Source organism: Lynx rufus, unplaced genomic scaffold (genome assembly GCF_022079265.1).
Source record: "Lynx rufus isolate CCGP_SWC_20201006 ecotype Redwood Valley unplaced genomic scaffold, mLynRuf1.p SCAF_9, whole genome shotgun sequence".
In the NCBI taxonomy this organism is placed as follows: Eukaryota; Metazoa; Chordata; class Mammalia; order Carnivora; family Felidae; genus Lynx; species Lynx rufus.
In genome coordinates, this window is record NW_025814897.1 from 80270503 (window position 1) to 80282554 (window position 12052).

Below are 12052 nucleotides of genomic sequence, written 5' to 3' on the forward strand. Positions count from 1 at the left end.
AGCCCCTGAGGGGCAGGCTGGAGTGGGTGTGGACAGTGGGGGCCCACAGAGCTTGGGGTCGGTCCCACAGCCACAGCCGGCCTAGCAAGCACACGGGGCTGAGAAGGAGCCTTGCAGGAGAGCAGACCCCATCCCAGGGAAGGTGACGCCCGAGTCAGGAGAGGGTGCGCAGAAAAAGGCAGCAACCAGGCAGGCACCCAAATCTCTTTTATTGGGAGGGGGGCCACTGGGGGCGGGCCCGGGGCCCTCTCACTGCACCGCTTGTTCATTGGCGCTGCTTCCTGAGTCCTGTGGCTTCATCACATCGGGCAGCTCGGGTGGACTGGAGAAGGGCTCGATGTGCAGGGCCTCGAAAGCTTCATCTGCCCGGAAGGCCAGCCCCAAGGTGGCTGGGGCCTGCGGCCGTGCCATCTGACTGGTGAAGCCGCACTCTCCCAGTGTCTTGCCATCATCCAGAAGTTGGTCGTTCTTGTGCAGCGGCTGCTCATCGGGCGGCCACTTGAAGATGCCCTCGACGATGCGCTTCAGCTCGAACAAGGTGCTGGACTCCTTGGCGTACGCGAAGATGGTGGTCTTGTGGGGCCTGATCATGAGGAACACGTCCTGCCAGGTCCTGGCTTGGGCTGTGATGCTGAGAACTCCCTCTGCTGGCCTCCCGACTAAATGAGGTTTTCTTTTACTTTTGGAAACTTTTGCAGAGCTCTATAGGTGAATCATGGAATTTTCTGGGACATTCCTGTAGGGCAGTCTTGAAGAGAAATTCATCCAGTGATCAGAACTTTGGCCAATGTATCTGGTGATTCATTTTACATAGGGGGAAAAAAAAAGGTTTGAGTGTATACTGATTTACGAGTGGTAGCCAATCGTTGGACTGGACGTTCAAGTGCTTGGAAGGAACATGAGCAGAAACTTGGTGAAAAGGAGATTTGTGGAAGAGGCACATTTGCAGACCTCAAATGTGACTAGGATATTAGGAAACTATATTTCAAAAATAATTAATGCATAGCAAGAAAGATTACATTGTAAGAAACTATTATATAGCATATAGAAAACAAGTTTAATGGTGAAATCAAATTTATAGCACAATTAAATATTACTTCAATATCTGCCTTGAAAAACTATATGTATCTGAGTCAGTTTCCCACACTTTTTTTCTTCTTTAGTAGGTTTGAATTTTTCAGATGAGAGAGTTTCATTTATTATACAAAAAGTAATTAAATGAAACACCTAAGTAAGTAACTATTTTGCACACAACAATACTACAAGAATAAAATTTCATTTGCTCACAACCAAACAGATTTTTTCTACAGTTCTCTAACTGTAATACCTCTAGAATGCTGCATCCCTGGCTTGAGTGATCAAAAGTCAAAAGTCAAAAGTCTGCATCAAAAGTCACATATCGGTTCACGCAGAGATGTGAGATCTATCACACAGAAAGAAAAGTGAAATGATATTACAATGCAGGAACTCTGGATGACCTCAGCTGTCTCTGTTAGCAAACTTCATTGGTAAGAAAAATAAGCAGTGACAATAAAAAAATGTCTATTTTTTAGTGTATGATTGTGGGACAGAGAGAGAGAAAATAGAAAGTAATAACAAATCATTATTTTAAACCTAACCATTAATTGGGGCGCCTGGGTGGCGCAGTCGGTTAAGCGTCCGACTTCAGCCAGGTCACGATCTCGCGACCCGTGAGTTCGAGCCCCGCGTCGGGCTCTGGGCTGATGGCTCAGAGCCTGGAGCCTGTTTCCGATTCTGTGTCTCCCTCTCTCTCTGCCCCTCCCCCGTTCATGCTCTGTCTCTCTCTGTCCCAGAAATAAATAAACGTTGAAAAAAAAAATTAAAAAAAAAAAAAAAGAATTAAACCTAACCATTAATTACCCACTTCCATATTACAATACTATCAAAGAACACTCCCAAATCCTAGGGAATCTTCTGTACCTTTGCAGAGATTTTTCCACGCTTGGTTGTGTTTTGATATCAGTATGTGGTGTATGTGATATCAGCCTTCCATTAATTAATCATTCACGTAATACGTTTCTTGCAACTTTCTTGTGCCTTGTTCTGATCACATCTAGGTTGGGAGGAGAAAGAAGAGGTAACATAGGTTAATATAGGGAACAATGAAGGAGGAGGTATCCCACAGAAGCTGGTATCTTAAAATGTAGTAACTATCAGGCCCTCATCAAGGCAGGAAGGGAATATCCAAAACAGAGTGTGGGGATCAATATCCCAAGGTCTCTCCTCCTACATCCACTATTATTCTTCCAGATTCTCCCGTTAGTCAACCTGGAAGGCAGAGGGCAAGAAAGCACAGATGATGCAGCCCACAGAATTCAGTTTTCTGGATCACAGAAGAGGTGAATTAATATGGACGGCAACAGAGAATACCAACACGGCCAACTCTTTGTTCCACTTAGCATCTATTCTTGTCTGTGCTAAGAACTTACACCTTGAATTTACACCTTGAACCCAGCCACAATATTCATGGAAGGATGACATCAATTCAGATATACTTCCAACTGGAATTTAAATTGTAAAGCAACCCACTACCAGAACTCTTCAAGTAAGACAGCAAATAAAAGTATTAAAACCAAATCTACAATTATAGTTGGGAGATTTTAAAACTCCTTTTACAGTAAAAGACAAAAATTGTGGGGAGAAAATAAGCAAGGTTAACAAAAAGGACCTATTTCTAAAAGCTGCTTCTAGAATCTAAGGCTCTACCTTAAGAAACTTAAAGGGCAAAAGAAATGCAAATCAGAAGACAAAGGCAATTGAAGACAGTAAGCAAGATAGCAGACATCAATGAATGTGAAAGCAGAAAGAAACAAAACAGAAAATAACCAAAAAGAGAAAATCAGTTTATTGTGAAGATAAAATAAAAATGATAAACATCTAGGAAAACTAACAAATATAAAGGAGAGGAGACACAAATTATTTATGAGTACTGAAAGAAGGGATATTCCTACAGACTCTTAGGACATATATAAGATAATATAGAAAACTATAAAGAACTCTACATACACAAATTTGACAACTTATACAAATGTACCTAAGCCTCAAAAACTATAAAATATCAAAATTCACTGAAGAAGAAATATATAGCATTAATATTCATATAACTCTTAAAAATGAATTCATATTTAATCCTTCAGATTAAAAACAAGACCCATTGGTTTCACTGGAAAACTTTATCACACATTTAAAGACAAATAACACTAATTCTAAACAATTTCTTCAAGAAAATTGAAGAATGAAAAATAAAAACTTCCAGTTTCATTTTATGAGTTCAGAATAACATATCAAAACTAGATAAAGACAGCACGAAAAAGAAAACTACAAACCACTATCCCTTGTTACTATAGCTACAAAAACTTCAACAATATATAAACAGCAACAACAACAACAACATACCTAGCCATATATGAAGAGAAAAATATACTATGATCAACTAAAATTTACCCTAGAAATGCAATGGTAATTGAACGTGTGAAAATTTGGTCAATGAAAACTTGTGTAATAATAGTGTGAAAAAGAAGGAAAAAATACACAATCCTTTTGATACTGAAAAGGCATTTCATAAAACACAATATTTATTTATGATAAAAATTCTCAGCAGCTAAGAATACAAAGAAACCATTGCTTTGTAGAGAAAGTGATATGTCCCGATTCGAGAGACCCCCCGAAAACAAACCACCAGAGTCCAGAGCCAAAGCCAAGCGGCAAGGGTCGTTTATTGCAGGTTCGAACCCGGTCCTCCGCGCACTCATTGCCGGTGACGCAAGAGGCCCCGAGCAAGGATCTTACAGCTTTTTTTATAGACAGGCACAAACAAGTTAGGGATTTTTTTGAGGTTACAGAGTTGTTATAGGTTGACATTTAAATTTGAACGCTCAGCAGAACTTGATTGGTTCCCGCCTTTATTTCAAACCATTCAGCAGAACTTGATTGGTTCCCGCCTTTATGTCAGACTACCACCGGGCGTGCCCTGGCTGGTTTAGGGAACCACGGAGGAGGGGAAAGATCTTTTCTTTGCAGTTGTGAGTACACCTGGTAATTTTTCTCTTAGCCTTTCAAAAGGTCGTCAAAAAAACCTGCAGCTAACATCATATTTCATAATTAAAGAGTGACTGCCTTACCCATAAAATTGGGAGGAAGGCAAAAATGTCCATTGCAGTCCCATTTAACATCATACTGGAAGTCTAAATCGATGCAATAACACAAGAAAAAAGAAATGCAAGTTAAATTGATTGGAAATGAATTTATTTTCTATTTACAGATATTATGGCTGTATATCTAGAAATTTCAACCAATCAAAAAACAAAAACAAAAAACTCCTAAAATTAATGTGTGTTAAGGAAGAATATAGATACAATGTTAGCACACACACAAAAATTCAACTGTATTTCTTCATACTGGTAATGTAAATGGAAACCAAAATTTTAAAATAACAGTTAAGATATCTGAAAAAAGTAATATCGGGTAAAATCAAAGAAAATACATAAATAAGGTCTGTATGCTGAAAAATATGAATACCAGTGAAAGAAATTAAACAGCGCATAAGAAAATGGAGAGACATATTGTGCTCAGTTGGAAGTCTAAACATGATAAAGATGTGAATTCTCTTAAAATTGACTTATAGATCAAAAATCTTGTCTAACCACATTGCCATGTGTAGATGAAGGAGTGTCTGTTGACCAACAGCAGCCAGAAATCCGATTCCCTTCAAAATGTATAGGGATATAAACTTCACCTGTCCTCCTGGAAACTTCAGGCCAGAGCTCACCACTGCTTACAAAAATACTGTGACATAATAAAAGTTTCTTTCTTTGACAAGTGTAAATTTACATCTCCTAACAGTCTCTGATTCAATTCAAATTTTTTGAATTCCAAGTAAAGTTGTAAAGTAAAGTTGTGTTTCACTGTCTTTTTAGCTCTCTATACATCCAGTTGATATGATCTAACCTGCCTTCTGTATTTTCTTTACCATACCCATTTTCTTTATTATATTTATTGCCAAGAGTAGTCTATTTCTAAAAATGTTCAGAGTATATATGATTATGAAGCACTGTACTAACAGTTTATAAGAATAAAATATTTTACAACTTCACCCAAGTAGTCCATGTTACATTATATAACCCTCTAAAAGGAAGAGAAGTTTTATAGAGATCATATAATATGTATATATAAATTTATTATAGCTATTTATACTATAATAACTATATATACTATATATATAAATAAGATTGAATTGTGCTAGTGCATAGGAATCATTTAACATGATTTATTACTCATATGACTCATACTGTTACATATAACTCATACACAGAAGAGTTGCTGTAAAATATATATACACACATATTATATGTACTATATATACTGTACACACTATATACTATATGTACTATGTGTACTATATGTACACATATACTATATGTACTATACAAAAACAGAGAGAGAGAAAGAGAGATAATAGCAAGCATTATTTGTACAATTCACATTACAATTATGTTGCGTTACTGATAGAATTTTACTTTTGTATCTTATACTGCAATATTCTTATGTTTCATCAGAAAATTGAAATACAAAAAATAACTCACTTGTCCAATGCTATGATACCTGGAAATAATAGAACTGTAATGTAAACATCTTATTCCAATTTTCGTGTCAGTTTTAATGGAACTCATAATTTCTCAATTATAGAAACATTGTTGGCTTTTATCTCACTAAGTTACATACATAATACAACTTTATATCTAAATGAAAATTTATTTAAATACAAAGTTTGATTCTACTTGTAAAGTGATTTGAAGATATAATGAGGAACCTTGGGGTTAACAAATTTTGTTTTGTTGTGAATGAGGGTCATGTCAGAATGAGAGACTTTAATCATGATAATTCCCCAAAGACAAACCTGAAATTGGTTTATACTAATGTGGGATGTGTTATAAATGTCATTCTAGATGTGAGCCAATGGAGAGACAGGTAATGATTCAAAACTATAATTTAAAATCTATTTTAAAACTAATTGAAACAAACTATAGTTACCCCTTTGGGGAAATTTTTTGTACAACTCATTCTTTTGAAAATTGCATTTGAGAAAGTGGTATGTGTGGGACATTACATTATCCATTTTTAAAATGGAAGTTGTAAAAATGAGTATTACTTAGGATAAAAAGACATTAAGAGAAATTTATTCTGCAAAGTAATTTCAACCTGCATTTCTATGCTATTTAAGAGCAACTTGCTGGTTGAGTCACTGTCTATGCTAGATTAAAGAACTTAAGGCAAACAAGGTACATTCACATAGAATCATGACAATGATTTACATCTATAAAGTGAGCTTGAATTTATTTATTTATTGCATTGATTGTAGGCAGTTAAGCTGTCTTATTGCACATATATTTCCTAATTCACTGACAGAATCACCCAGAAAAATAAGTGTAGATAAATTACCAGTCAGTGATAAATGAAAGTGTATCCTGGGACAATTCTGACACTTACCCAAATGCTTTGAATTTCCAGAGAAACAAGGCTTATATGCAGCTACCTCTCTGATGACTCATATCTAGGAGCTAAGGATTAGCCAAACAATAGTATGTCATGGAAACCCTGGGAGTGAATCCATGAGGAGGACACTACTCTGTTCATACAAGCAAAGTAGACAGAGTTTATTCTATGCCCTGTCAGTTAGGAAAAAAAAAAAAAAAAAGAGGAGACCCTAACTCAGGAGCTGATTTCCTAAAGTTATGATATGATACACCAATGATAATTATGGGAAATCATATTAAATGATCTCTATGCTCTAGGTGCAGTGCAATTCTAACACCCCATGAAAGGGATTCTTAAAAGACTAGCTGAACTATTTGATTCCCTTTAACCAACTAGACACAATGATAAACATTTTCTCTTCATGTGACTAAGGATTCCCTTATAAATCACTCTCTTGTAGCCAACCATCTGTGTACTCCTTCCTATAAAATTATAAGGCAAAAACACCTCATCAAGATATTCTAATCTTTGGATATGTAGCCTCACCCTATGGCAATAGCCTTGATGAAATTAGTTCCCATACTTATTTGGTTTTTGTCTTTGACATACCTAATGGCCCTTTACATTTGATATGAATCGCAATTTTATCTACAATTCTACAAAGTATCTCATTTGATTCTTATAGATACTCTTTTTAAAGTCACAGAAACTATGGCTCAAAAAGTTGTATACCTATGAAAAGTATTTCTTATTCCCCACAATTGTACACATATATTTTTGTTTCTGATATGTGCCTGAGAGGGCTCCCTAACCTTATGTATAAGTGGTTCATTTCTATAAAGGAAGACTGTTAACTCCAAAGCTAACTATGCATAAAGAGGGAAGAGACCTCTTCATCTTTGAGTGATTCCACAAGTTGTAACAAGAACCGTAGGTTTCAGAACCGTGAAGGATTCTTTAGTCATTTTGTTGCTTACCAAAAACTATCAGTATTACTTATAAGATAATGTTTGGGAATGATTATAGCTTAGATAGCCTATTATTCTGGCTAATTGGCTTGAGTAAACTTAAATTTTATGCTTAGCAATATAAGTAATGGGAATTTAATAGTGTTAGCTTTGTTCTGCATAAAGAAATAAGTATAAAATGAGGAAGATGGAAGTGAAGCTTAGCCCATGCAATAGGACACCCTCCGTGCCATGCAGGTCAGACAGGGCCACACCCCGTGTGCTTCTCTTGAAAGTGACCACTTTGTAATTGTTGTTAACTAGGTAAAATGAACATCAATCAAATACAACTTAATTTCTTGTTGGAGAGTAAAGACATTTCACAACATATTCTCTTCAGTAGTTTGGGCATCTTGTAAAATCCTAATTGAAAATCTTCCTCAGGACGCATAGAATGCAGGCTATGGAATCAGGTGAGTTCCTTAAATATAAAGTGTTAGGTAAGTGCCTGAGAGCTCAGTTGGTTAAGCCCCCAACTCTTGATTTCGGCTCAGATCATGATATCACAGTTTGTGAGATCAAGCCCCACATCGGGCTCTCTGCAGTGACAGCAAGGAGCCTGCTTGAGACTCTCTCTCTCCTTCTCTCTCTGGGCCCCTACCTCTCTCCCTCAAAAAAAAAAAAAAAATATATATATATATATATATATATATATATATCTTTTAAGACAGATATTAATTCAATTTTTAAAATATATATTTCCCTGATATTAAATATAGGGTTCACCAAAGATCAGTGGTCTAAATCTCATTTTATGAAGATATCATATGTGCCAATGGTCTAATGTAGTCAGAAGGTTGCAGAATGATTTATCCTTATCATTTTCATTACCTACTTTTTTCCATTTTTTAATTAAAATTTTTTTATTCCAACTTTATTTTATTCATTTTTAATCACTCATTTTAAATACCAACATGTGATATAGCTAAAATATATTAATTATTCAACATGCCAGAGGATAACAAATATATTTTCACACAATAACTCATTCACCTGTCCTTCTTTTCATTCATGCAACAAATACTTAATGTTTTCTACAGGGGGCTCCTGGGTGACTCAGTCTGTTGAGTGTCTGATTTGGGCTCAGGTCATGATCTTATGGTTCACGGGCTCAAGCCCCATGTCAGGCTTAGTGCTGACAACACTGGACCTGCTTTGGATTCTCTGTCTCCCTCTCTCTGTCTCTCTCTTTCTCTCTGTCTCTATGTCAAAAAGAAACAAACATTCAGAAAATTTTTAAAAATATTAAGTCTTTCTACGTGTAAGATAATGTTCTAAGCACAATCTAGAAACAAAAATAATAGACACAACACTCTGACCTCAAAGACCTCATGAAGCTTGCAATCTTTGGCGAAAGTAAGGGAGCAGGGATGGACAGACAATAGACAAATACACAAGTAGCAACACATATAGTATCCCAAATTGTGGAGACATAGAGAAAATACAACAGGAAATGAGAATAGAAATTATGGACGTGGGTAGACTGCAGGTGAATGCAATAATACAGGGCTATACAGGCCATTTATTAAGATTTTGTCTTACTCTGAGTGAAATGGAAAATCATTGGATGTTTTATAGCAAAGAATTTTGAACAAAGAATTTTAAGCAAAAAAATTACAAAGAACTACATTTGAAAATAATTACTTGGTCAGTCTTGAGAATACAGAGAAGCAAGGGCTAAAGTAAAAAGCCTATTAAGGAAGCTGTTAGAATAATCTAGATGAAGATTATATTGAATCATTGAGGGAAGTAGTAAGACCTTCAACAAGTGTTGGTCTCCATTTAAATGTATATTTCCAATTTCCACAAAGAATCAATGTTCAAAATGAAACTATCAGATAAGAAAATTTGTTGTTTTTTTTTTAATTTTGTGAATGGTTTTAAATAATCAAAAAACACTTTTCCAATGAAATGTTATCTTTCAAAGTAGTAGATATTGGAAAGTAGATTGTATATTTCTCTAAAACAGTTATGGATCCTTTTGGCATTTGATTTTATATTCCATAAATAACAGTGGTATGTTAAAAGAAGAAAAAGAATCATAAAAGCCAACTAGTTCAATACTACTGCCTTTGATATCAGGACACTTGGTTACAGGTGACAAACTTCAACTCAAAATAATTTATGCAACCAGGGAAAAGTATTAATTCATGTGATTGAGAATTTCCAGTGGTCAAAAAGATATACCTGGCCTCCAGTACTTTTATATGAAGAATTTAGTGAAATTCTCATTTATTCTTTCTCTGTACATGTCATTCCACATTTTCCCCCTTTTCTATTAGCTTCATGTTTTTGGCATAACTTCCTAGAATTGTAGCAAAGTTGTTCTGTAGAACTTCCTCAAAAAGGCTTAGTCTTTAGCTATCACTCTTTTGTCTTCTCTCATGACCCTAGCCCTAAGCAATTGCTTACCTACTTTATGTGTCTATAGTATTACTGATTCATTTAAGTGGACTCATACAATCCATAGTCTTTGAGGGTTGGCTTTCTTTCACTTATCATAAAATTTTCAAAGTTCATACATGTTATAAAATATTTCAGTACTTCTTTCTTTTTAGGAGCACATACTATCTATTGCATAGCTATATTGTATTTTGTTCATCCATTCATCAGTTAATGGGCAATGCATTTGTTCCCATCTTTTGACTCTTATGTGTAATGTTGCCATCAATATCATGTGCATGTTTTTGTGCAGTCATATGTTTTTATTTCTCTTAAATATTTACCTAAAAGTAGAATTGCTATGTTGCATGATCCTCAGTGTTTATTTGAGGAAGTGCCAGACTATTCTCCAAAATTTCTGGCATTATTTTGTTTCCACCAACAATGTATAAGTGTTCCAACGTTTCCACATCCTTGCCAACAGTGGCCAATATGTGGCTCTTCCATTATAGCCACCCTAGCGGTGTGAAGCGATATCTCCCTGTGGTTTTGATTTGCATATACACAATGACTAATGATGTTGAGCATCTTTTTGTGTGTTTGTTAGTAATCTTTATATCTTCGTTCAAGAAATGTCTATTCAGATCCTTTGGCCATTTCCAAAGATTGGATTATTTGTAGTATTGTTATTGAGTTTGAAGAGTTCTTTGAATATTCTAGATATAAGTCCCTTATCAGTTCTGTAATATTTTCACCCATTCTCTGGGTTACCTTTTTATTTTCTAATATTGTCCTTTGAAGCATACATGTATCTAATTTATATTTTATATTTATATAGCCATTAAAGATTTCTTATGAGGATTATTTGCATGATGTTTTTCTAACTCTTCTTTGAATCTATATTTAAGTGTTTCTTTATTAGAAAACATACACTTTCATTTTGCTTTTTTATCCAGGTTGTATATAAGGTATATTTAAACCATTTACAGTTAATATAAATGTTGATATAGATTTGTTTAACTCTTAGTCTTATTTTTTGTTTTCTAATTGTTTCAGTTATTCTTTGTTCCATTTTCCCTATTTTATGCCTTGTTTTAAAATAATTATATTAAAATTTTAACTCCCATTTTATCTCCACTGTTATATTTTTTGTGCTATATTTTACACTGCTGCTCTAGAATTTGAAACATATATTTTTATCATATCAGTTTATTTTTTTAAATATCATAGTGTTTAATGTATATTGTAGAAAACTAACAATAGTGTAATTAATCCCATTTGTCCCTTCCAACCTTAGAACTATATTTATCAAACATTAAAATTATATATATATATATATAAGCCCCCAAATATATTTATATTAATTTTATTTGAATAGGATTTTGAAGACTTTTAAAGAAAGATGAAGAAATTGTATATTTATATTTTATATGTATTTTACCATATATAGTACTGTTTGTTTCTTCACATACCACAAAGTTGCCAACTGGCTTATTTTCTTCAGTCTAAGGTGCTTTGTTTAATATGTCTCAAAGTGCAAGTTTTCTCAAGACATTCTTGAGGTAGTTTTTGGTCTGCAATGGGTCTTTATTTCCCCTTCATTTATAAATGCTGCTTTCATTGGATAAAGAATTCAACACTGAAGATTGTTTTTAGAAAGTTAAAGATATATCATTTTCTTCACCTGTGCATTGTTTCTGATAAGTAAGCAGCAATTCTTAAAATTTCTTTCTTTGCAAATAATTTGTCTCTTTTTCTGGCTGATCATATGATTTTCTTTTTATGACTGTATTTCACCCATTTGAATATGAACTGCCTTGATATTTTTATTTTTGCTTATCCTGCTTCACTTTTATTGAGCATTTTTGGATTTATGGATTTATAGTTTTCATGAATGTTGAAATGAACTATATTTCTTCAGATATCTTTGTGGCCTACCTTCATTTATTTCCTTCTGTGATTCCAGGTACACATGTATGAGAATGCTTGATATTATCTCACAAATGTATCTTTTTTTATTCTCATTTTTCTAACGTCAGGTTCACTAATCTTTTGGTCTGTGGGATCCTAAGTATTGGTAAACTCATCCAGTGATTTTTAAAAGTATTTTTTTAGCAGTTCTATTTCCTGCATTTTTATATCTTCCATTTCTCTCTTGGTATGTTCAT

The 12052-nt window shown here is 34.5% G+C and overlaps 1 protein-coding gene across 1 annotated transcript; it reads right to left on the minus strand.

The window, feature by feature from the left end:
- Positions 1 to 249: 249 nt before the first annotated feature.
- Positions 250 to 7392, minus strand: LOC124506000 (elongin-B-like). Its single transcript, XM_047072028.1, has 2 exons — positions 7363 to 7392; positions 250 to 603 (listed from the first exon to the last, which is right to left on the minus strand). The coding sequence occupies exons 1-2, from the start codon at positions 7390 to 7392 to the stop codon at positions 250 to 252; spliced, it is 384 nt and encodes a 127-aa protein (XP_046927984.1).
- Positions 7393 to 12052: the final 4660 nt, after the last annotated feature.

Bases quoted from the DNA above. Each gene is read 5' to 3' on its own strand.
- LOC124506000 (XM_047072028.1), bottom strand. From the start codon at position 7,392: ATGAAGAGGTCTCTTCCCTCTTTATGCATA. The intron at 604-7,362 runs GTTAGCTTTGGA...AGGACCTGGCAG, and splicing joins CTCTTCCCTCTTTATGCATA to GACGTGTTCCTCATGATCAG.